The 25,256-nt window shown below is 38.1% G+C and overlaps 1 protein-coding gene and 1 long non-coding RNA gene across 2 annotated transcripts in view; one reads left to right on the top strand and one right to left on the bottom strand.

The window, feature by feature from the left end:
• The first annotated feature begins 253 nt into the window (after nt 1–253).
• The window catches only part of LOC124275083 (protein TASOR-like), a 51,232-nt gene continuing 26,229 nt past the window's right edge, over nt 254–25,256 (top strand). Inside the window, exons 1-5 of the mRNA XM_046710561.1 lie at nt 254–398; nt 16,335–16,384; nt 18,025–18,096; nt 20,824–20,974; nt 21,574–21,725. Of these exons, the coding sequence (XP_046566517.1) occupies nt 18,036–18,096; nt 20,824–20,974; nt 21,574–21,725 (364 nt within the window). The 5' untranslated portion in view covers nt 254–398; nt 16,335–16,384; nt 18,025–18,035. The remainder of the gene's footprint in view (nt 399–16,334; nt 16,385–18,024; nt 18,097–20,823; nt 20,975–21,573; nt 21,726–25,256) is intronic.
• Nucleotides 3,386–24,820, bottom strand: LOC124275085. Its single transcript, XR_006898200.1, has 3 exons — nt 24,282–24,820; nt 13,271–13,274; nt 3,386–3,430 (listed from the first exon to the last, which is right to left on the bottom strand). It is a non-coding gene; the product is annotated as an uncharacterized LOC124275085 (long non-coding RNA).

Here is a 25,256-nt window from a genome sequence, read left to right as displayed (position 1 = left end):
GCTGCTTCCTCGTGACACCGTCAATGTTGGCCTTGTTAACTTATTTCGTTTTATTTCGGGCATGGTTAAATGTCCGCTCAATGGGTGTTTCAACATTTAAGACAAAAACGAGGACTTCGACCATACACGCAATGCCTTTATCGACAGGGAAAGTCCCTCTTGTCTTGGTTGAACGGTAGGCCTCGGGCTGACGCGATGAAACACGTGACGAAATACAGATGTCTGATTGGTTGTTTCCCATAACAATCACAAATCGGCCAACCGCGCCATTAGATTCTACGCTGTTTTCATGGGGTGTATGCTGGAATAGTTACGTATCGGAGAAATTTAGAGAGTTCTTCCTTCTGATCGTTGCGTGAATGTTCACAAGACGTGAATATTAATGCGTCATATACCAGGTAGGTTTGTCGATATAGTGTGTTATGATCCGTAGACTCGATTGCTGGACACATGTGTGGACGGTGTAGAGTCTCGAATCTGACAATCCACAGGCTCTCTCGCGATGCCATGGCTAAAATTCGGAGAGATGCCGGGCTTGTTTATGCCAGGTAGCGCACCATTGCCTATGTAATAGTTGGTAGCAAGTGATACATAAAAATTATGAGCCTTAACTAGGATAGCAGCAACGGAAATTCGGCCGTTTATTTCGATGCAGAGAAGATGCTAGATGTCATTATGTAAATACACACCTTGCAAGTTGCAGTTGGCAACAGCGAGCTCAGCGCAGCTCCCTGAAGTCAACCTTTGAGGTCACTCATTCGTAAACCGAAGTCGTTGGGCGTGGCTTGGTCATTGGGGAACACATTACCCCGTGGGAAAGAATAACAAACATATACGGGACAACACATCTCAAAATAAATACAACAAATAGTCTAGATTTATCCAGAAAATGTCTGCCACCCATGTGACCGAAGTATGACATGACTCATTCATGAACATGATCAATGTAAACGCTGTTTTAGATGAACATGGTGAGTAATTCATAAATAAGTTATATGTAACCATGAAATATGAACCCAAAATAATAATGATAATAATAAAATCAATATCATGTATAAGTAAACTTAGATATGAGTTTTGAAATAATAGATCTACTGGTTTTATGATTTTGTATTGTGGGCTATCCGTTTGGGGAGAAGGGGATGGTTGGTTATAAAAAATGACAGTGAAAGCGATGAGTGTCAGGTTGCTAAAATTGATGGTTCCTGTTTTTTGTTGTTTTTTCTTCAAAGAATGATTTAAACATATTTGTTTTGGATAAATTTGAGAAATATTTAGGGACTGGTCATTTATTATAAATCGATCAGGGTTTAGAGTTGGTATTTAAAAATATATGTATCTGTGTGTTATTGAAAAAAAATATGAAACATATACAGTCCAAAGTGCAAGCCTACCCCCTTTGTACCAAATAATCACCCCAATATCTTAAATTGCTACACCTGGTATTTTAGGTGTTTGGACTGCATGATGTGTTAGCTGTAGTGTTGGGAATTGGTTAAAATCTCATAATTGATGATTGGTTCATTACAACTGATGAATCATCGAAAATAATTGGTTAGCATCATTTCTCAAATTTTCCTGGTTATGTTTCTTAATGCACAAAAAATAAAGAAAAACATGTCGTTCTTTCGGGGTTTTTTTGCAAATTGCACAATACATTTGCAAATTTCACATCTTTACAGGATGACTAGTATGTTAGGAACATAAATTACCTGGACTCTTTAAGATAAATTCAACCATGACTTGGAATGAGCTAGTAGTGCGTATGAAATGTAACAGACAAAACCAACCTTGTGAAAAAACAATTGTTAATGCAAACAAGTGTTCCAAAATTGTTTGAATTTGATTATGAGAAAACATGATCGATTGCTTGGTCGTTAGTCATTGCGACCAATCTTCGATTATTTCAATTAATCGGACCACCACTAGTTAGCTGTAGTCGTCAGTCCAGTCTACAGCCTAATACTATAAGCAACTGCTAAGTGTGTGAGCATATGTCCAGTCCATGATGTTTTATTTTGTGTGTGTGTATTTTTTTTGCAATTTTGGGTCAGAAAAAGTTGACTATTGGTTGTATGCATCATAGTTGTGTATTGGTGTTAACTGAACTGTTATTTCCATGTTTATTTTTGATATTTTGGATTCTAACATGGTTGATGGCAAGATCAAAGGTGCAGTTCAACATGTAAACAACATCGTACTGGTAATAGCAGAGGAAAAGACCAGAGCATGCAATATATGCAGATATATTGTTCATGTATATTTTATGATGATGTTCATGGTTCCATGATCCGTGAAGATCCAGGTTAGAATTGATCTTCAGTAACCCATCTTTGTCGTAAGAGGCGAATTAGGGGGATCGGGTGGTCAGGCTTGCTGACTTGGTTGACACATTTCATTGTATCTCAAATACGTAGATCGATGCTCATGCTGTTGATCGCTGGATTGTCTGGTCCCGCCTCCATTATTTACAGACCGCCTCCATATAGCTGGAATATTGCTGAGTGTAGGGTAAAACTACACTCACTCCATGATCCATGATGTTATGTCTACTGTGACATCCCGTTCAGCAAACTTGGACAACAACTTCAATACATCGATTCACACAGATGATGTAATGATAACTAGGACACCTTCATAATAGCTCTGAAGAACTGATCTCAGAAGTGCATTTGCAGGAAAGAACTGAGCCACTGCTACTGTAACTAATCAACATGAGAAGTTTACCTTGGGAAGAATAACAAATCTACAATAAGAAGTTTGTTTGCAGAGTAAAACATCAACAATAAAGTGTTCCTTGGAAGAGTAAAGAATCAACAGTATGAAGTTCTTTGGGAGAGTAATGAATCTGAAATAAGTGATTTTCGGAAGGCTTGGATATTGAGCCATTTCTTGTTATGCTAGGAATTGCATTTATGAAAGACAATCATTTGTTTAATTTGATGAATGACATTTTCTGAATGATTTATATGATTGTTATGACACTACCTGTTCTGAGGTTTTGACCCCAAACCTGACAATTGTGGTAAACTTTTCAACAAAATTTATGCAAGTTAGCTTAGCAAAATAGTTGCTGTCCTTGGGTATGATAAGAACCCACGATTGTTGGTTCAAATCCCATTTCTCCCTGATTAGGTTTCAATGTTTGTCAGCAGAGTACCTGTACTCATCAGTTTCACCAAGGTCTTAAATACCAGTGAAGGTCCAGGCTAGAATGTAGATCTTCAGTAACCCATGCTTGTCGTAAGAGGCGACTAACGGGATCGGGTGGTCAGGCTCGCTGACTTGGTTGACACATGTCATCGGTTCCCAATTGCGCAGATCGATGCTCATCCTGTTGATCACTGGATTGTCTGGTCCAGACTCGATTATTTACAGACCGCCTCCATATAGCTGGAATATTGCTGAGTGCGGCATAAAACTAGACTCACTCTCTCAAGGTGTTAAACATGTGGGAGAAGCATCACTCAAGCTGAAACACCATGTTACAAGTGGAGTACTGTTAAAAGCATCATCGGTCCCAACTCGCCATAAAACCCCCAATCCTCTGAAATATCTCTTCCTTCAAGCTGCTGTACAGGACTCATGATTAATATGAAATAGACCAGAAATTTACTACCTGATTATATAATGCAACAGACATCGCTTTTCCGTTTTGGATTGACATTAATAAGTCTGGAACAAATTACATTTTAGCCCAACCAATAACATGAGTTTTTTTATGAAAATGTATTTTCTAGATACAATTGTAAAACTTTGTTAATCATTGCGCTTATCATGTAAATAAATTTGGAACCACATCAAGTTTGAAGATATGAACTTAATGTTGAATGTAAAGGCTCAGTTAGCAGAGGATGTAAGAACCGTGAGTCAGCATCTTTGCTGTGTGTCTTTTATTTAGTTTAATCTATGAATTTTTTTTCATTCTGATGATGGTATTGTACCTTTTTTTGTATTTATGTCTTTCTGGAAACCTGAGGGTTTCAGAAATTTGCAAGTCTTGTTTTAGAGGTTTAGTGATTTTCCGCATTATTAAAGGTGCTTTCAACACTGAGAATCTGTTTAGAGAAGTGCACTAAATGTCTTTGAGCATTATTTGTAGATGGGTGTGAGATTATTTGTTGGCAAAGGTACATCAACTAATCATTGCAACTTTAGAACATGTTAAGCTTTCTGTTTATTTTTCATTATGAGAATAAAGTTTATATAGTTTTTCAAATATGTTTATGTTGTATTTCATTTTGATGAAATGAAAAGGTCTGCACTAGTTTCATACATGGGAAGTGATATATTCTTGACTCGGAAGGCTAAAGGTACTCTGGTATCAATATTCAATATTTTCACTTGTAAATCAGTGGGATAGAACACTAACCTGTGTCAAGCTGTATCCACTTCGCAATGCATTTCACTTGCCCATGGATGACTTGTCACCTGAGAGAATGGTGACATTGGCATGAAATGAAATGCACACCTTTCATTTTTTGAATGAAAAATACAGGGGAGTTACCAAAATTATTAGTTTACTGAAACTGATACCAGTCTGATAAAGAGAAATGGAAGAATAGGTATACCACTCTGCTTCAGGACCTTCGTCTTGTGAAGTTGTTGCTGACAATCCGTGACCATTTTGTGAAGGGATATGATGGTGTCCTACTGACAACTCCGTAACAATGAACTGGGCATGTCCATTTGGTTGGTAAACTGTGCTACGTTCAGTGCCTTGATTTCATCAGGATAACATTTGCAAAATAACATTCCTCATCTTGACTGCTGGACCATAATTTCTAGGATGAGAAATGAGAGCTGTACTCTTCCTTCAGATGATCCTGTCCAGTTCACAAGAATTGCTCATGCCTTGCCCAGTCCAGGTCTTTCAACTGCACTCCAGGCTACTATATTATAATCCTGTATGGTACCAGTGTGGTTTCTGGTGAAACCCCTTCTAAATGGTGTGCTGGTCACTGCTGGGAATTAGCTCAACAAATCATCCGAAGTCACAAGAAGCTAATTACAATTTTATTTACAAGATATTACTCTTACAGATGCGAATTCCTCATTACAGGAGGAATGGCTGTCATCCTGGCTTGTTGCTCGATGGCAACTCTGATGCTTTTCTGATTTAAATGTATTCAGTGAAATTTGTGTCATCTTTGAATTTCTGATAATGATGTGTGTTTATTGAATATTGAAGACACTGATCCAAAGCAAGTGTTCAGTAGTGTTGGGAACTGACCTGATGGAGCAGTATAAAAGCGAAACAACGGGTTGTTATCAGATACATTTTAGGATATTTGAGTATTAATGTTACTGTCTGAATTCTACACTTTGGTGTCTTTTAAACTCAATTTACAGACTTTTCTCATAAGTATCTGATGGTTATCCAAGATGTACTGAAGTAAAAGTATTAAACAGAATGTTTTGTTTCACAAAAGTGCAACAGTTGTCACTTGGAACTGCAGAAGAATGATTCAGCTTGTGAAAGTACTGAAGACATTAAATATAACATGAGAATTTTCTTTGGAATTTGTTCTTGGAAATTATGCATAGTATATCCATATCAGGACATTCAGCATGCCACATCTAACAGATGGACCAGGGGAGTTATTTAGACAAGTCATGGCATTGAAAGTTTGCAAGGAAATGTTGTATAAGAAGTGTGATTTAAACTCTTATCAATAGGAGTAACTGTTTTCATCAAGTTGGTAAATATCAACTGAAGGCTTTGTTCAAAGTGTTTGTTCAAAAGTGAAGGTCATGGCTCGTTTTTGCAAAAAAATTGACGTTCTGTTTTTCAGGCATATTACATATTACAGTACTTACATCAGAAGTTCAATCTGTCCAAAGACATGAGAATAGGATCGGTTACATAACACATGAAATGTATACTGTTCATTGATAGAAGCTTACCCATGTGGTTTAGTAGCGCTCATGTCAGCTCAAGGTCACAGTGAAAGCTGTAGGGTATTTGCTCAGTAAAAGTCACCAAAAGGATTTCACTCAGATGATCTCCTCCAGAAACCATTGAGTATTTGCGGATAACTTTCATCATGTTGTTGATGTAAAGATGGTGGTTCTGCCAATGATGTTGACTTTGGTCCTAATAATGAGTTCATGATGATGATGTTGAATTTCTACCTTAGCCATTTTGGCATTTCCAGCAGAAGCAAATCCATAATGCTGGGAAACCCAAGTTTTCATCAAAGGAGGATGTACCTACTTGGTAAAGCAATAACACAATGACCTTTTCGGTTAAAAGATTTAAGATTGTTAAGGGTGATGTAAGAGATATATTGTTCATATCCTAGTGAATAAATTGAAACCAATCCTCCATGGCAGACTTTCTTCTGATCATCTTAACAAGTATAAAATTAGGAGATAATCCTATTGTGTTTACATTTTGGAAGTGATTGTCTCCATTCTACCATGACATATGCACCATGAATAAAACGCAGTTTTAGATATGCACTCATTACCCTTGCGTAGTGTTTGTAAGGGTTAATGAGTGCAAAATATTCCTACACACAGTGAACCGAATAAGTGGTTATTGAAAATGTTTCACTTCTAATTTTTTGGTAACAGCCAATCAAAAATGAACATACTTAAATGTCATGGTAGAATATATTTTAGTCAGTTTTCATCTTTGTAGATGTTTCCTTAGCTTTCTTGTTGAAGAAATGACTCATTAACAAACTTGGGTTTGATTCCCAACATGGGTACAATGTGTGATGCCCATTTTTCTGTTCTCTGATCTGATTTTGTGTCCAGGTATTTTTGATATCATCAATTTATGGACTGACTTACGGGATCTATGTGCATGTCTGTTGTTTCTGTTTACATTGCAGGGGCGGTGGGGTAGCCTAGTGGTTAAAGCATGCGCTTGTCATGCCGAAGACCCGGGTTTGATTCCTCACATGGGTACAATGTGTGAAACCCATTTCTGGTGTCCCCCGTCGTGATATTGCTGGAATATTGCTAAAAGCGGCGTACAAATAAACTCACTCGCTCACTGTTTTGAATTGCACCTAGAAAATCATCTTCTTTGAAAGCCAAGTTGTCTAAGGTGCAGCAGTTACTGTGCGTAGTTGTGTCACGCCGTCATGCCAGCCTGTCATTGTGGTTTGGAAGTGCAGATTCCTTTAATCTTGCTCATCGGTTTTTCAGCATCATACCTGCGCTCATTGATTTGACAAAAGCTTTAAACGATGGGACATGCATCACTTTGGGTGTTCCTCCTACATGTCATACAGGTCAAAATAATACTGAAATACTATTTACCTTGAAACCACTCACTCACTTTAATCTCTTTACAATATTTAACTGAATTTGTACAAATATCTATATCAGAATATTTGCATAAACTTATCATTGTATCATTAGGTACATGAAGTGGGGTTGCTACATAAGATTGGGATACAGCTTGCCAAGTACCTAATATTATCCAAATATTTCAAAATATTTTCATTTTTAAAATTCGAAAAATATTTTGAAATATTTTTATAATATTTGGTTCTTTCAGATATATAGTAAGCAGCAAACTCGAATTGATTTCAAGTATGAAACAAGCATAAGATTGTTAAGATAGCAATTATTATGGACCCTGTGATAGATGTTATATAAAACTGAACATAAACTGACGGGCAAAAGTTAGTATATGACGTTTTGAACGTTCTGTAACAAAGACATACACCGAAATTCCCCAAAAATATTTAATGCATCATAATAAAAAATCACTTGAGCTGTAAATCACAAAAAATCAACAATTTCATGCAAGGAGTTTGTGAGCCGCTGTCAAGTAAACACGCAAGGGGTGGAATTTTGCATAAATCGATTATCACAATCTGAGTTAATGAGTCAGTAGCAGGGCATTCCTTGAATACAGGATCTTGTGCACATCAGTATCGTGTGTGACCCCTGCTTGCGTCAATGCATGCCCTCACATCGCCCTCATTGACGTCGTCAAACGTCGAATGGCGTCATTGGGATCTGCGGTTCCATTCCTCTCTGAGTGCTTGCTCTAGCTGTTGCCTGTTCTGTGGAACTTGTTGCCGACCCTGATCTTCCTGTCCAGATGATCCCAGAGGTGCTTTCGATCGGGTTCATATCCGGTGAGCACGCTGGCCAGGGCAGGACGCCAACATTGTTCTGTTGCAGAAAGTAGCGAGTCTCTCTCTGGCAGTGTGAGGTCTCGGCGTTGTCATGTTGTAGGAGTACACCCGGGGTTGATTCTGTAGGAAGGGTACCACAACTGGCTGTAGGATCTGTCCGATGTACCCCTCGTGCATTGAGATTGCCCTGCACTACAACCAGGCGGGTCTTCTGGTCTCCACAGATACCGCCCCAAACCATGACTCCACCCGCCCGAATGGATGAACTTCTCTGATGCATGGCCTTGCTAAACGTTCCCCTCGTCGGCGATATACCCGTTCTTTGCCATCACACTTGTAAAGGGGTGAAGCGGCTTTCATCGGGAAAAAGAGAACACGCCGCCAATCTCGGACTTGCCACCTGTATACTTACCTTGCCCACCGCTGTCTGTTTTGGCGATGTCTGAGGGTCAGGACCATTCGGCGGAAAGGCGGGTAAGCCCTTATACCAGCTAATCTCAATCTTGGTCACTGTGCGGCGACTGATACACGATGCCCGAAAGCGTAGCAGCCCGTCGGCGTTGCCGCCATTCTAACCTGTTCGAGGAGATGGATAGTCCGGATGTAGCGGTCTTCTATGGGTGTAGTGACCGTGGCGAGTCCACTTCTCGGGCTGTCTTGAGTGCTACCAGTATTCGGTAACGTGTGAACAGCCTGGAGATTGTTGCTGGGGGTACAGCCGACGTTCTGGCAAGATGAGCTTGGGTAGCTCCCATATCGCTGCAGATTCCATGGCTCGCTTTCGCTGAATTTGTGTCAGCTTCGGCATTTTGCATGTGCTTTCAGTTACTGTGATATGCCAGCGTGTATCCATCCCATTTCTACCCGACTGGTGCACGTGCATGTTCGTGATTTTCAAAGATTACATGTTATACCTTTTTCTCGTGCTAGGGGTCACGTGACTACATCTACTGACATCACTACCATTCTGCAATATTCTCGTGACTTTGACAATGTTTGCTTTGGATGTTTCATTGGAATTTAGACATGCTCAATTTCCCCAAACCAAATTGAAAACGTTATACTAACTTTTGCCCGTCAGTTTACAATAAAAGAATATAATCAATGTGATGACTTTTCATATAATAAATTTTGGCTAGATTGAAAAAAGAGATAACTGATGTTTTCAAAGATCAAAGTCCCCAGATATATATTGTAGTATAATCAGTATTTGTACTCGTTTGACTATAGTAATTTCCAAAAGATAATAGTGGTTAGTACTGCCGATGGTATCTCCATGATCATGTACATTTAAAGTGACATTGCTGTAAGGAGCTTGAAATGCAGATTGGACAGAGGTTGTTTTTGTCACTGCCTTGATGGCAGAGCATATGTTTTCCATTTTACATACCGGTATAGCTAGGTGAAGAAGCAGAAGATGAGGCTTTGTCTTGTTATTTTGTAACAGTCCTCCTTTAGTATCAATAATGTAATCCGTCAGCTTCCAGCACAACTAAGTGTCTGAGTAACAGCTTGCTCACTCCATAATGCAAAATTAAGTTTGATCTGTGCTTTACAGAGCAGTAGGGGATCATCAGAATGGTCCTACACAATAGGTCCAGTTTGAATAGGCAAGTGGGTGGGTGGGTGAGTAAATGAGCATTTCTAAACGCCACATAAGCTGTTTGTTTTTGAACAACATTTAGCAGTTATTTTTCTGAGTATTTGATGTCTACGCCAAAAGGAATGACTATCATGGGGGTAGCCTTTTGGAAAAGCTTTGGCTTGTCACGCCGAAGACAGCTTCATGGTACAATGTGTGAAGGCCCATTTCTGGTGTCTTCCCTCCTCTCTCTTCTCTCTGCCCCCCCTCCTCCGGTGATATTGCTGGAATATTGCTAAAAGCAGCGTTAAACTAAACTCACTCACACTCTGCTATCATTGGAAGGTTTTTTTTGTCGTGGTTGAACAGCTGCAAGATTATTGATGCAGTGTTATGAAGTGATTACTCATGTTGGTCTTTGTGCTTTGTTTGGTCATTCACGATGGGTTGATTAAAAGAGACAGGTGTTCACTGAAGAATTTCATCAGAATATTGGCTCATGAAAATGAATCCCTTGTTATACAGCAACTGTTTAATGAGATCCATTAACATGCCAAGACATTTATGTTGCCATCATCATATGCGTTGCTGTTATGCTGGTGTTTCATGTGAGTTTCATGTGTGTTTCATGTGAGTTTCACACGTCCCTGGGCCCTTATGCCTGTTGTAGTAAGTTTGTCCTACTTACTACATCTTTGATTAACTCCAAATGTCTCCACCGAAATCTAAAACAGTTAAAAAAGCTATTTCAGTATTCCACAGGGCAGTGGGTTAGCCTAGTGGATAAAGCAATTGCTCGTCAAAAACCTTTGTGCGATTCTCCACATGGACACAATGTGTGAAGCCCATTTCTGTGTCCCCCCCACCATGATATTTCTAGAGTATTGATAAAAGCAGGCGTAAAACCATACTCAGTGTTCCACCTAAGACCCAAATTAAGAAGTCTGCACTTCCACAAGTAATACATTTCAAGAAGGACTAGTGACCATTATTGAGGACTAGCTTCATGGTCCTTGGCAGCCTGGAGTAACAGATGAGATATTTATCAGGGTGGCCAGCCTAGGTGACTAGTTGATTTTGCGTCAGGAGTCAGTATAATGTGTCTGAGTGGGGTCTTCATGCTTCACTGCGGGATGGTATCTCAGTGGGGTCTTCATGCTTCACTGCGGCATGGTATCTCAGTGGGCTAGCGCTATAAAACCAGCTTCAGTCTGGGCTAGTACAAACAGCCTCACATACACATACACACGCATGCACATCGTCATATGAGCGAAATATTCTCAAGCACGACGTAAAACCCAATTTCACCTCACCTCACCTCTGATTTAAAACCCATGGAAATACAATGATCCTGAGTCTGTGCATGAAAAAGGGTTTGTTCCTCATGCTGAAGACCCAGGGTCAATTCCCCTTGTGGGTACAATGTGTGAAGCCATTTCTTGTGTTCTAGGATATGATATTGCTGGAGTATTGCTTAAAAAGGCTCAGAATGCATGAATACAGTAAACAACATTTCTAATAAACACGCTTATCACAAACTGACAGATACAGTGCTCTATTAGCTGAATAACAGTTAAGTCAAACTAAAATAAGTGTTTCCTTTGAGAACTTTGCTGTATATGTTCGATGAGGAATATTGTATATGTAATCTGAGTGCTCATTGGTCAGAGTGAGTGAGTTTGGTTTTACGCCGCTTTTAGCAATATTCCAGCAATATCATGGCGGGGACACCAGAAATTGGGCGTAACTCATTGTACCCATGTGGGGAATCGAATCCAGGTCTTCAGCGTGATTAGTGGACGCTTTAACCATTAGGCTACCCCACCGCCCCTCATTGGTCAGAGCACTGCTGGTTCCCCCGGTCAGGAACCAGGTCATGGTTTGATTCGTTGGTTAATACTGGCAACTAAGCCTTAAAGTGATCATGTATGTTGAATGGTGTAAAGGAGGGAATGTATACCAACCCGAGAAGAATTTACAAGGGTGTGAGATTATGGTCAGATTACACCATAACTGAGTTTTCCGGTTCACCAGACTAGTTGATGGCCATGATTATTGTCACATAAGCTTTCATCCCCTTTTAGCCAGCTTGTCATGATGTTGCTGAAAACTGGGAATGTATGGGAAACTCACACTGGTATGGATGTAGCTGGTGCAGTCAATGTTGCCCCAGTGGGATGGCAGTCAGAGTAGTTTCCCCTTTTTTACAGAGTTACATCCCTTGGGCACAACTGATTGTTTGCTGTATCATGGTTTACCTCGATGTTGTTTCCAGGTTCGTCAGCACCTTATGTGTAGGTGTCACCGAACTTGTAAATGTCTGTGACCTGTTTCAGACTTTCCTCCTACTGTATACTGATACGTCATGATATGACAGGATTGTTGTTCAAAGACGCTTTACACCAAACCTACCTGCTCATTGCTGGATCCACTTGCACAAAGAGATTTTAGCGCTATGATGATCGTAAGCCTATGTTAAAGTATAGGAGTTACGATTACCTAAGTGCTAAGATAGCTTTGTACAAGCTGCCCTGTTCTTTTGAAGAACCAGATCTGATAGCTACAACAGAACCCTTGGCCGATTGTGTCAAGGTACCCTGATGTCATTTAATGGTCTTGCTGTCATTCACCTGCTTATTTGAATACACATTTCTTCAATATGTCTAGTCTTGGCACCAATATATGGAAGAGTTGGTTTTTAACCTTGGGTCACCATTGTGGAGAATCAAACCAGGACCTTGCTTTAATCCCTTGAATACCCTGTTGCCCATCTGGTGCCAACAGTGTACCAAAGTGTAAGGAGTGTTCCATACCTCAGAACCAATTACTTTGAGGTCTCTGGGGCCATTTGTACTGTTCCAGAAGTCTTGGAGCATCAACTATTGCCATAATGTATTGGTCCTAATATTCACACCAGGAAAATAACAAAGGAAGGCCCTCATGAAAACACTACACAAGTACCCTTGTGTTCAGGGTTGAAATGAAGGGAACAGACTTAGCTGAAATGTCAGTGAAAGAAAATGTTGAACTTTAGGGCTGTCATTTATTGTAAGGGGTATGATTTAGAGGTTCTTGATGCACATATGTACTGACAATAATGACCCTACTTTAATGACGTCATACATTTGGGTGACCCTGTCCCATGTCCTTGGTTCATTACCCTCCTGAAAAGCCAAAACGCACTTTATATTTTATTAGAAAAACGTCCATTTTGTATGACCTCCCCTAGAGAATATCATATATTAGGGTGACCATCTTGATTCCCTCTGACAAGTGACACGTCCCAGATTACCTTCCCTCAAGCAGCTGACACCCATGAAGATCCGGGTTAGAATTGGTCTTCAGCAACCCATGCTTGTCATAAGAGGCGACTAACGAGATCGGGTGGTCAGACACACGTCATCGTATCCCAGTTTCATAGATTGATGCTCATGCTGTTGATCACTGGATTGTCTGGTCCAGACTGGAGTATTTACAGACCACCGCCATATAGCTGGAATATTGCAGAGTGCGGCGTTAAACAACAACCAAACCTTCCCTCGAACAGCTGACAATTATGATGCATCTGTTATGTGAGTCATACACTCCTAACTGATCACTTACATCTGGTCTGAGACGAGCACAAAGCTAAACAAATATTACCGTATGGATTATTTAGGTACAGACAAGTTCTGAAAATTCATCATTCGCAAGTGATTTACATAGCTCTATAAATTATACCAAAATGACCATTGTGAAAAATACAATGGTTAGTTAGTAAAAGCAATTAGGTCATTGACTTTGTTATTTTACCCAAGAAGGAGAATGACAAAGAATGATGTCTGAGTGAGTTTATTGTTTTGGTGGTTTTTGTTTCAAATGGGATGGTGGTAAAAACATTAGCTCATCAGGCCGAAGGCTTGTGTTTCATGAGTGAAGTCCATTTCTAGTGTCCCCAGATACTGATATTGCTGGAATATGGCTAAAAGTGACATAAAACTATACTAACTGACTCACTCTTGTTTCAAGCTTAACTTGACTTAGCACAGCTACTTTCAGATTGAAATTGGGTAAATTTGTCTGTTTGGGACCCCTAGTGCCAAATATTAGTTAATTTCATACATTTAAGAGTGGATGATTTGGGTACAGCTGACAACTGCAGAAATACAGCAATATTATTGACAGATTAAACGTCATCCATACAATCCAATAATGACACTGAAATGGGGCAATAAAATAATTACATTTTGCCCAGGCTGGCGACAGATTAATTGGTTGATGTGTCACTATGGCGATGGGCAGCAGGATGGGAAAAGTTGAATTATGTTTTGTTGTAGGAAAATAGCACCTTTCATCCAGTCATCCAGCTATTTCTGACATTATTTCCTCTGTACATAATTGGATAAGTCTTTGGGGAAATTCTCTTAAACCACCTACACAATAAATCCTGGTATCATTATTAATGGAAATACCTCAGAAACATGGTATATAAGGTATGGAAGTTGGACAATTAACTATTTATGAAGTCACAAATGTTTCCAGCAATACAGCCACTTATATATTGTGTAAGTACTAACCCATGTTCAATGCCAAGACATAAATTAATAACATTATATACTGTTACCCACACACCAATTAACACTTCGTTTCATCTCATGATTCTTTGAGTTTGAAACAAACATAATGTCTCTCATAAATCATCAGGCACTCTTCATTGTCCAGTAAATTAATTATTAACTGTCAATGAAAATGTATTGATAATCATTTCAAATGAATTTTAGTCCCTTTGTGTGTATTTCTAAAACCCATCTCTTTAGAAATGAAATGAATACAGCTGAAATCAATGGTGACCCCCCAGTTTGTTCAAAAGGTTTGAATGCAAGTATCCGCAGCCATTTTGAAAAAAAATACTATGGCAATCATTCTGAGGCATTTTAGTTCAAAATTTAATCTAGTTGGGTGTATGTTTAGCTGGATTTGATGTATTTGAGATGATATTTTCCCAATATTTTAATGTCGCATCTGGCAATTTATCTTTTGTAATTACTCTCAAATTTTGTAATTACTCTCATATTTGGCTCTGTAAACATGTCTGAAATTGTTAGGATCTGAATTTTGGTGTGGATGTTCTTCCTTTTGAGGGGCGGTGGGGTAGCCTAGTGGTTAAAGCGTTTGCTCGTCACACTGAAGGTCCGGGTTTGATTCCCCACATGGGTACAATGTGTGAAGCCCATTTCTGGTGTCCCCAGTCGTGATATTACTGGAATATTGCTAAAAGTGACGTAAAACCATACTCCCTCACTCCTCCTTTTGATGAAATCATTTTGTTCAATCTTTAGGATTTTAGTGCAGGACTTCAGTATATATGCTGTAAATACTTAAAAATCATAATTGGGTTTATTACTCTTAATGAAAAAGGTTAAAGATTATGAATTTTTCTTCATACCATACACATAACCTCTGTCTTCACTACAGGTATATCTCTTGATAATGTTCTTGATCCAGACATTCTGTACAGTGTACCTTGTTTCATGTAGATGAATACAAATGACTGCTGTGTGACATGATGTTAACACAGTTGAAAAACACACCCATTTGGTCAGTCGGGTGACCTCGTTTGACCTCTTTCTTTTCAACCTCTTGTGTCGTGACCTTTTGGACAGTCAGTTTCCATTACTCTGTGTTTTAAACATTTTATGACCCTTTTGTTATCAAAGAATTGTCAACCTTATGAAAGATAGAACTAGTTATGTATATTTATGGTATGTTCAGGCAGGGTTTTTACCTTGACTTACAAACATGGGGGTCCCGGGGTCCCCTAAGTATTAGTTTTAGGGTCCTTGCCGGCAATATGAGGGTGCTGTGAAGTAACAGTGTTGAGAACTGTATGTGTTGATAATTTCTTTAGAACCTAGAATGAATCATTGATCATGTGGACTGATGGATGAAATGAAACACGTAACTGCTCTGAAAGAAACAACCAAACACTTAGCAAAGCCATAGATGTGTTGTGGGTACAAAGAATCATATTGTGCGCCCCTCTTGACGCAGTGAATTGTTTTTCTGCGTCCATTATCTACATTTGTGCGTTCTGGACGCACATCTGCACGTTGCGTAAAACCCTCTTCATGGATTGTGACAAATTTCATGTTATCACTCTGACTGTAAACTTTTTTTGAACAACTTTTTGTGTAGAAATTTGATATTCAGTGGCAGGGGTTCAAAATTTGTTTAAAAAGCCACTTGCCACAGGGCAAGTGACTTTAAGAAAGTAACTTGTCCTGACTAATTTTCCACTTGCCCTGATTTTATGACATAATCATGATGATGTAATTATGAAAGAATAAATCAACATGGTATTTGATGTTAATGTTTACTGGACTATTTATTGAAAAGTGATAAATAGCAAAGAAAGATATCTCTACTTTATTATCATTGCAAAATTTAGTAGCTACATTTTGATATGAAATTAAATTTGCAGTTTGAAACCATAAGTGGAAATTATCTAGTAGCCCATGGACAAGTAAGATATCATTATTTGATTGCCCGAAATGAAAACTGACTTGTCCCGGGCGTCAGGCGATGGGATTTTTGAACCCCTGAGTGGACACTAATGTCTGCTGATTATTATGAAAATGTTTAATGGGTGATTTCTTCTTTTTTTTCAGTTCGTGACTTTACACTCAGAAATGTGGTTCCCAGAACCCAACGCACTAAGGTAGGTCCATATTTCTGTTGCCTTGGTTGTTTGGGGGATGATTGAATTCATATCCCATGTTGATATGGGTTCAACTGGCTTTCAGCAGTCCATGAAGGGTCTTTAGAGATGAATCATGTGAGTGGGAGGATTTCTGTAAAAAGTAATTAATGAAATTCACAGGTTTAAATTTCCCTTCTAATATCACAATGTTAGACGATAAATGTAAAGTAGCTGAAGGGATGAGTGATGTAGCATCAGTTGAGCTCAATATATCAATCGGTTGATTTTCCAAACTTTCTGATCAGTTATGATCATCACGGTCCAAGTACTCCTAGCAGTCCTGACAGGCTGCAAGATTCTTAAGTATCCCTAGAATGTGAGGTTATTTTTCACCCACGTTATGAGCACTATGTTATGCATATTGTGTGTCAGGTGTTGTCTTGGCATGGATGCAGTTTGCGTAATCTGTCACTTGTTCCTCACTACGAAAAATTTGATATAAAATTATGAGCTTTAAATTTTACTACTGGGAGCACAGGCAGGCAGTCCATTAAATCTCAGCTCTCAAATTAACTGATAGTCATTCAATATTTCCGTACAGATTTCTCTACCTTTTTTCACCTAAATCGCTTAAACAGAGCTACAGATAACTTTTTGGGTCATTGAGTTACAGACCCGTGCCAGTTATATTCGGACACTTGACGTAATGTCCATAGACTTACATGTTATTTCAGTGTAGCATAAATAATTTTCATGAAGTGAGTTTAGGATGGATCAATGTAAAATTTGACAGGTAAATTTGAAATCATCTCTGCTCTGCGCACATAATTTCAGTTCAGTTCTCCGACCAATATTTAACTAATGATATCACATTTATCAACTTTGGTATGGTTCCACAATGCACAATCCAATAGGCTGCCATGTTAAAGGAGTTCACGGCGCTGTACATATGTTGATTAATTGTTGCCATTCAATAAGTAAGCAACGGAAAATTAAAAAGAAATTATGTGATTATAGGTAAGATGATTCCTCACAACTGTGCAAAATTTGACTTGGATCTTACAAAATTGAAATTCATGAAAACTATTATGCTACACTAAATTAACATGTAAGTCTATGCAAATTATGTCAACTGGCACGGGTCTGTAAGTACTCGCTTGTGTTCATCTCATTTGGGTATCCTAATTTTCCTTTGAGTAACCAAATAAATTGCACTCATCTCACTCAAACTCAATTGGGTATTTTGCCATTTTCCATTAATTTTAAAAATATAATAAAGTTTAAATTTTAGTGTTTGTTATTTATATTTGATCTGTAATATGAGAAACAATAAGAAGGACTGCAAGTTGTCAAGTTCATATCCTGAAATAGAACTTCTCAAATATACCTCAGTGATTGTATCTATCCACAGGTACACAAGCTAATATTTGACGTTTTTGTGTGTACGTGTGTAAGATCACATTTATTGAGTATATACAAAAATTCAAGCGTACTTGTACGCAATAGACTTAATAGGAATTGAGTTTTCACATAAATATTTGCGTAATTTACGCAGATACGCAGCTTATCTGTACCTCTGCTTAAAGTTAACTTTGTTACCATGGTTAATGGTAAGTTGAATGCTCCTGATACTGATATTATTACTGTTATTATTACAGCCTGCGCAGCGATGTCTGAACAGGCACAGCTCAACTTTAATATCCCCAAGATCAAGAGGCAGTTGTCTAAAGGTACGTACAAACACCAGCTATCATTAGTTACACAGCTATTTGCTGTATTTTCTATTTCCAGCTATATCCGTATTTCCTGAGGCCAATGGCCATACCACCTCATTCTACCTGGGAAAGTTTTAAGCCTCAGGAAATATGGATTCAAACGGGATGTACTATCCCATACTACCTTGCAAATGGCTGTGTAACAAATTCATTACTTTTCAGTTTTTATTCGGGGCGATATAGTCAACGTCTCGTCCGTCTGTTTGTCTGTCTGTCTGTAATCATTTTGTTTCCAGAGCATAACTAGGAAACTGTTCAATATTTTTCAACAAAAAGTGGTGCCTTTTGCTATTTATAGATTTTTGGCATTTTTATTTTTCTGATTTCCATGGAAACAATTTGAACTTAGTGTCAAAAAGGGTAGGATTTTGTTTTTGGTGCATAAGTCATAAAGGCAGATCCCCACGCGGTGCCTTTTGCTATTTGCAGATTTTTGGCATTTACATTTTTCATGATTTCCATGGAAACGATTCGAACTTAGTCTAAAAATATGAAGTTGGACTTTAAGTAAGTGTCAGATGGTTTGGGGTCTGGGGGATTTGTCATCTTGTTATGACTCTTGTTTTATTTGAATTTTGTGTGTTTTAGCAACCATTTTCATCCATTTCTCTTCTTGTATTTCTGCCACAGTATGTTTCACAAAGCATTTTGTCGTGATTATTGTCACAGACCAACATTATCAAATATTATTCAAAGGGATGTAACTCTTGTAGGCTTGAAAGCTGTGTTGACAGGGACTTGATATTTCAAATAATACCAGTTTAGGAAATGTCTTTAGGGCCAATTTGTGACCACTTCAGAGATAAATAATAGCATATTCTCCAAGAGGTTTAATGAAAAGAACTTTTCATAAAAAGAATAGTTGAATTCTGCTAGCGAATTGGATTTCAATGTCAAGGTCATCCATACTACCCTTTGGAACAAGGAATAATGGATTCATATTACCTGTGAAACTTTACTGTACTGTTTCATACGGTATATTTAATACTTGACCTAAGTGTTTTGACCTAAGAGTTTGGCTAGTTGAATGTAATTATTGTCCAGATGTTGAGTTACCCTATTTCCGTATAATGTTTGACGTGGTAGTGGGTTACCCAATTTCAGTGATGGACACTGGATTTTAGTCCAGTGATTGATCAGATAGTTGGTTACCCTATTTTAGTACAATGATTGATCAGATAGTGAATTACCCTTTTTTAGTCCAGTGATTGATCAGATAGTGACTTACCCTATTTTAGTACAATGATTGATCAGATAGTGGATTACCCTATTTTACTACAATGATTGATCAGATAGTGAATTACCCTATTTTACTACAATGATTGATCAGATAGTGAATTACCCTATTTTACTACAATGATTGATCAGATAGTGAGTTACCCTATTTTAGTACAATGATTGATCAGATAGTGAGTTACCCTATTTTAGTACAGTGATTGATCAGATAGTGAATTACCCTATTTTAGTACAATGATTGATCAGATAGTGAGTTACCCTATTTTACTACAATGATTGATCAGATAGTGAGTTACCCTATTTTACTACAATGATTGATCAGATAGTGAATTACCCTATTTTAGTACAATGATTGATCAGATAGTGAGTTACCCTATTTTAGTACAATGATTGATCAGATAGTGGGTTACCCTATTTTAGTACAATGATTGATCAGATAGTGACTTACCCTATTTTACTACAATGATTGATCAGATAGTGAGTTACCCTATTTTACTACAATGATTGATCAGATAGTGAGTTACCCTATTTTAGTACAATGATTGATCAGATAGTGAGTTACCCTATTTTAGTACAATGATTGATCAGATAGTGGGTTACCCTATTTTAGTACAATGATTGATCAGATAGTGGGTTACCCTATTTTGATCAGATACAAGTACAATGATTGATCAGATAGTGAGTTACCCTATTTTAGTACAATGATTGATCAGATAGTGGGTTACCCTATTTTAGTACAATGATTGATCAGATAGTGAGTTACTCCTATTTTAGTACAATGATTGATCAGATAGTGACTTACCCTATTTTAGTACAATGATTGATCAGATAGTGAGTTACCCTATTTTAGTACAATGATTTGATCAGATAGTGAGTTACCCTATTTTAGTACAATGATTGATCAGATAGTGAGTTACCCTATTTTAGTACAATGATTGATCAGATAGTGGGTTACCCTATTTTAGTACAATGATTGATCAGATAGTGAGTTACCCTATTTTAGTACAATGATTGATCAGATAGTGAGTTACCCTATTTTAGTACAATGATTGATCAGATAGTGAGTTACCCTATTTTAGTACAATGATTGATCAGATAGTGACTTACCCTATTTTAGTACAATGATTGATCAGATAGTGGGTTACCCTATTTTAGTACAATGATTGATCAGATAGTGAGTTACCCTATTTTAGTACAATGATTGATCAGATAGTGGGTTACCCTATTTTAGTACAATGATTGATCAGATAGTGAGGTTACCCTATTTTAGTACAATGATTGATCAGATAGTGAGTTACCCTATTTTAGTACAATGATTGATCAGATAGTGAGGTACCTGTTTGAGTTACCTGTGAGGTACCTGTTTCATCACTGGTGTGCTAGTACTGAGACACTGATTGTATAATATGTAAGTCTATTTTGATTTGTGCTTTGTTTTTCTTGTAGACAACTTGAGGAATGTCACCCTCACTAGTCGTGATGCAACCGAGTTGCTGCAGGCCATTGACCGGTGTTACCTTGACCAGGAGGTTCGAGGTCAATGGGAGGTCAAGGCCATACAAACCTTTGACAATCGGGAATTAGAGAAGGAATACAGGTATGTCTCCATCGAGCTAAATATTTGCTTCATCTCTGATGATAGTGATTAGCCTACCTTTGTCTATGGTAGTTTTCCAGAAAAGCAAATACCATCATTTATGTCAATAGTTTCTTAATAATATTAAGTGCAACATGTAAGATATCATTAAGTAACAGTGTCCTCATTCAAGCCAAAATTGTAGGAATTATATGATCCTTTTTGAGGTGATAATTCATGTCCCAATTTTAAACTACAATTGCATCCAGGTTAGAATTGGTCTTCATTAACCCATGCTTGTCGTAAGAGTCGACGGGATTGGGTGGTCACACTCGCTGACTTGGTTGACACATGTCATTGTATCCCAGTAGCGTAGATCGATGCTCATGCTTTTGATCACCCGATTGTCTTGTCCAGACTCGATTATTTAACGACATATAGCTGGGATATTGCAAAGTGCGACATTAAACTGCAAACAACAAACAAACTAAACTACAGTTGAAACATTAGTTAGATTGGTTACTGATCATGACAGCAATATTTATTCAATGTCACTTGTAATGATTGTCAAATGTGTGTCAGCTCTAACCTTCATGTTTGACAATGTTTCATGTTACCAGAGAAAAGCGTGCAGAGCTGAAGGAGTCAGGGCGCCATGCCCGGGAATTGACGGAACAGTATGCCTTCGTCTACTTCAGGGAACCATCTGGCATTGTGCCAAGCATAGCCAAAAATGGACTGCGAGCAAAACCCAGCAACTTTAATTGGCTTGGTAAGTTCATTTTGGTGTTTGAGTGGGAAATTGTTGAAAGCAGATTCTGGCATGATTTCAGACATGCAAGTTTGAAGTGATTGAGGAATGATGTTTTGTCCATGTTTGAGTGATAAATGTATGACCGCTGTCAATGAGCGTCATTTTATGTGTGTCCTGGTGAAATTTATGCTGGTCATCTTTATGTAGCCTTTTGGCAGCCATTTAGTTAACACATCTTCTAGCCATAGAAGGAATACCTGATGCAGTGCTGCTCAGGCAATCGTTCAGTCAAAGCTTGCACCTTTATTTCACCAGTCTTCACAGATATTGTACCAAATATACAGTCATGTTAAAGCACCAAAACCCTTTCCATGTCCATAAGAAACGTCTGCTAAAAGTGTTGATTGTACAATTCATAATTTTGTGTGTGTGAGTGCGTGCGTGCATGCATGCGTGCATGATGTGTGCGTTTGTTTGTTTGTTTGTTTGTATGTACTCGTCAATATTACAACTGTATGATGTCTATGTGAAAATAATTGAGTCTGGACTAGACAGTCCAGTGATTGACAACATGAGATATGATGACAGAACATATGTTTGTGAATAACTATACTATTCACACTTTGCTAAGGATCAAACCATTGATTTAACTGAAAACTATGATGTGGGGTCTAATTTGGTTCAAATATCTAAGCTTATTGTAAGCATGGATCCTATGTTTCAGTATGTCACTGCATCTTGTGGATCCCATACCTTTCAGGTGTGTCATTAGATGCTGCATCTTGTGATATCCCATGAACATAGAGCTATTGACATCTTCTTGTGTTCTCGAGTACAACGTTTCAGGGCTTGTTCTGGCCCCATCATCAGGTAAACTGAACAGTAACTTTGTTAACCGGCTTGTTCTGGATGATCATCAGGTAAACTGAACAGTCCATGAACTTTGTTAAAGTTACTGGTTGATTGGTGCCATCAAAACCAAACGTTTTATGGTTATTCATGTATCAAGACTTCATGATTTGCAAAATGGTTGATTGATCAAAAACATTTTTATGGTTATTCATGTATCAAGTGCATAAGGTTAGATTAAAGTGGCTGTTTGCCTAAAGAGGGTTTACCATATCATTATTTATCTAGTTTTAAATGGATACAATTTCAAATTATAAATCTATGTTTAAGTAAAGTTGGGAATTTTTGTGATCCTTAGCAAAGTGTGAGTAGTATATCAAATAGTGATGATACCAGGTGTTCACGAAAAAGGTGACATTATCTTGCCCCACATGTTGCACCCATCATAAACATATGTAAAGGCCTGTAATTGTCAGCCTGCAAATAATTGCTGACTCTTGCTTTACTTTACACTTGATGTGACGTGAATGACGTTATTTAATACTTGCATTCACTAAAGGAGACACAGGTGACCTTGTGTCTGAGGTTCACAGTTCGCCAGGCAGAGTAGCATCTCTTACATGTTGCATAAAACATTTAAGGTCAACCCACGTGTTCCTAACCTGGAAATAACTGCACATTTAAGGCTTAATTTAACAGGTTTAAGCATATTATGTAATTGTAATATATATATGTTGCGTACTACATAATTTGCAGTTACAAAATTATGCTTACAAAATTTGTAAACTCATAAAAAACTGTCAACATCTCTTCGTGTTATCTTCACTGGAGTGAAGCACATGGCAAACCGCCAGTCCCACTCTTAGAGTTACCTCCCTTGCCCCTTGGACATAAACATGTGGATTGCAACCCAGAACAATTAAATCTTTCAGTTACAATAACATTTGTTTGAATCCCAGATTTGCCCTGATTATGTTTCCAGGTTGGTCAGCACCATATCAGTATGTGTGGATTATACTAAAGTGGTCAAATTATAAAACCTGCAGAGTTTTGGTCTTACCTCCTTCGCCAAGAGGGCAGTGGATTAGCCTAGTGGTGAAAGCATTCGCTTGTATAGCCAAAGATCCGGGTTCGATTCCCCATACAATGTGTGAAACCCATTTCTGGTGTCCCCCGTCGTGATATTGCTGGAATATTGCTGAAAGTGGTGTAAAACTAAACTCACTCACTCCTTCACCAAGCTGACATGCAATGATCTTACCTAATATCACTGTTCACTGTAGCATTAAACCAATCAGTCACTGACTCATTCAGTAAGACTGCACTGTATGACTGGGTCCAGCTGTACAATAAGTAAATATCACAGCCGCCGACCCAGGGGCTTATAATTGAGGTGGTATAATAGCATCATTTCAACAGGTACTGAATGAACTCAACTTTATTAGCCATGTTAATTGGTGGCACTTATTAAAGGCACAAATATTTATGTATATGATCTGACTATTAAAGCTGGCTAGTGGGGCTAGTACCCCAGATGTGTAACAGAGCTCCATATACTTTGCATATTTCTGTCAAATATATACAATTTATAACAAATACAAATATTTGCATCAAAATATTATGCATCAACGCACCAATTATGCAATAACAATCTTTATAATAACCCTTTGCTTTTTGTTCCGTTTGTGTGCGCCATATAGCTGGAATATTGCTGAGTGCGGCAACACTCCATTTGTGTGCCTCTATTTCTTTACAGATTTTTATTTACCAACTTAAGTTAGGCATCGCATTCTCACAAGCATTACTATACTACTGCATGTAATACTTGTACATAATGCTGTTAATTTTTGTGTTCTCGACTTGTGGCAGCCAACTAACAACTACAAATTAGAATTTACTTGAAACAATATTTAAGCAGGGTTATGCAATAACACAAAAGTGTTTTCTCACTGGCATAAAAATACCCATAACAGTCGCCCCAAGGATGGATTAACATATACTCTTAAAAAAAAAGTAGGGGAACCTGAAATTTCAATCTGGATAGGAAGTATAAGCGTTAACAAACTTTTCAAAGACAGACATCATATGAACGCACCACCATTCCTCTTTATCCTAAACACAACGTATGGGATGCACGTGCACAAAGGAGTAGCCCCATACAAGTGCATGGGGTGCCATTCTTGATTTTGACGGTTTCAAGAAGGTCAATTAATCACTGTAGACCATTAATTTTGACAATCATTTTGCATCACACTGTTTGTTTCTAGCCATTTTTTTGTTTGAAAATGAAAATCGTACACATGCAAATTTCACGTCATACACCTATCATCTTTCAAGAGCGAATACTGTACAAACAACTATGGTCATAAGGAAGTACAAGTGGTGATGCACTCTCAAAACATTCATTATTATCATATCAACATTGATTGACTCCGATATATCTCCCGATGTTTTCAATCATAAATTAAAAATGAAATTCCCCTACTTCTTTTGAACAGTATAATAATTCTCCAAAGAAACTATCAGTGCCCATCTGAATAGTCAAGTGTGTGAATATTCAGTGGCTCGATAACTTCTCTTGGACTCTCAGCTGATGATGATGGTGAATATAATGCAGTTATACTGTAACACCTGGCACATGGGGTCGTTATAATATGTCATGTAGCATCTTCGTTAGGCAAGGGAATTAACAGATTGAAA

The sequence above is a fragment of the Haliotis rubra genome, unplaced genomic scaffold (genome assembly GCF_003918875.1).
Source record: "Haliotis rubra isolate DU_JTF1 unplaced genomic scaffold, ASM391887v1 Scf198, whole genome shotgun sequence".
NCBI classification, from domain to species: Eukaryota; Metazoa; Mollusca; class Gastropoda; order Lepetellida; family Haliotidae; genus Haliotis; species Haliotis rubra.
The sequence above is the reverse complement of the archived record's forward strand: the minus strand, read 5'-3'. Positions and strand labels throughout refer to the sequence as shown.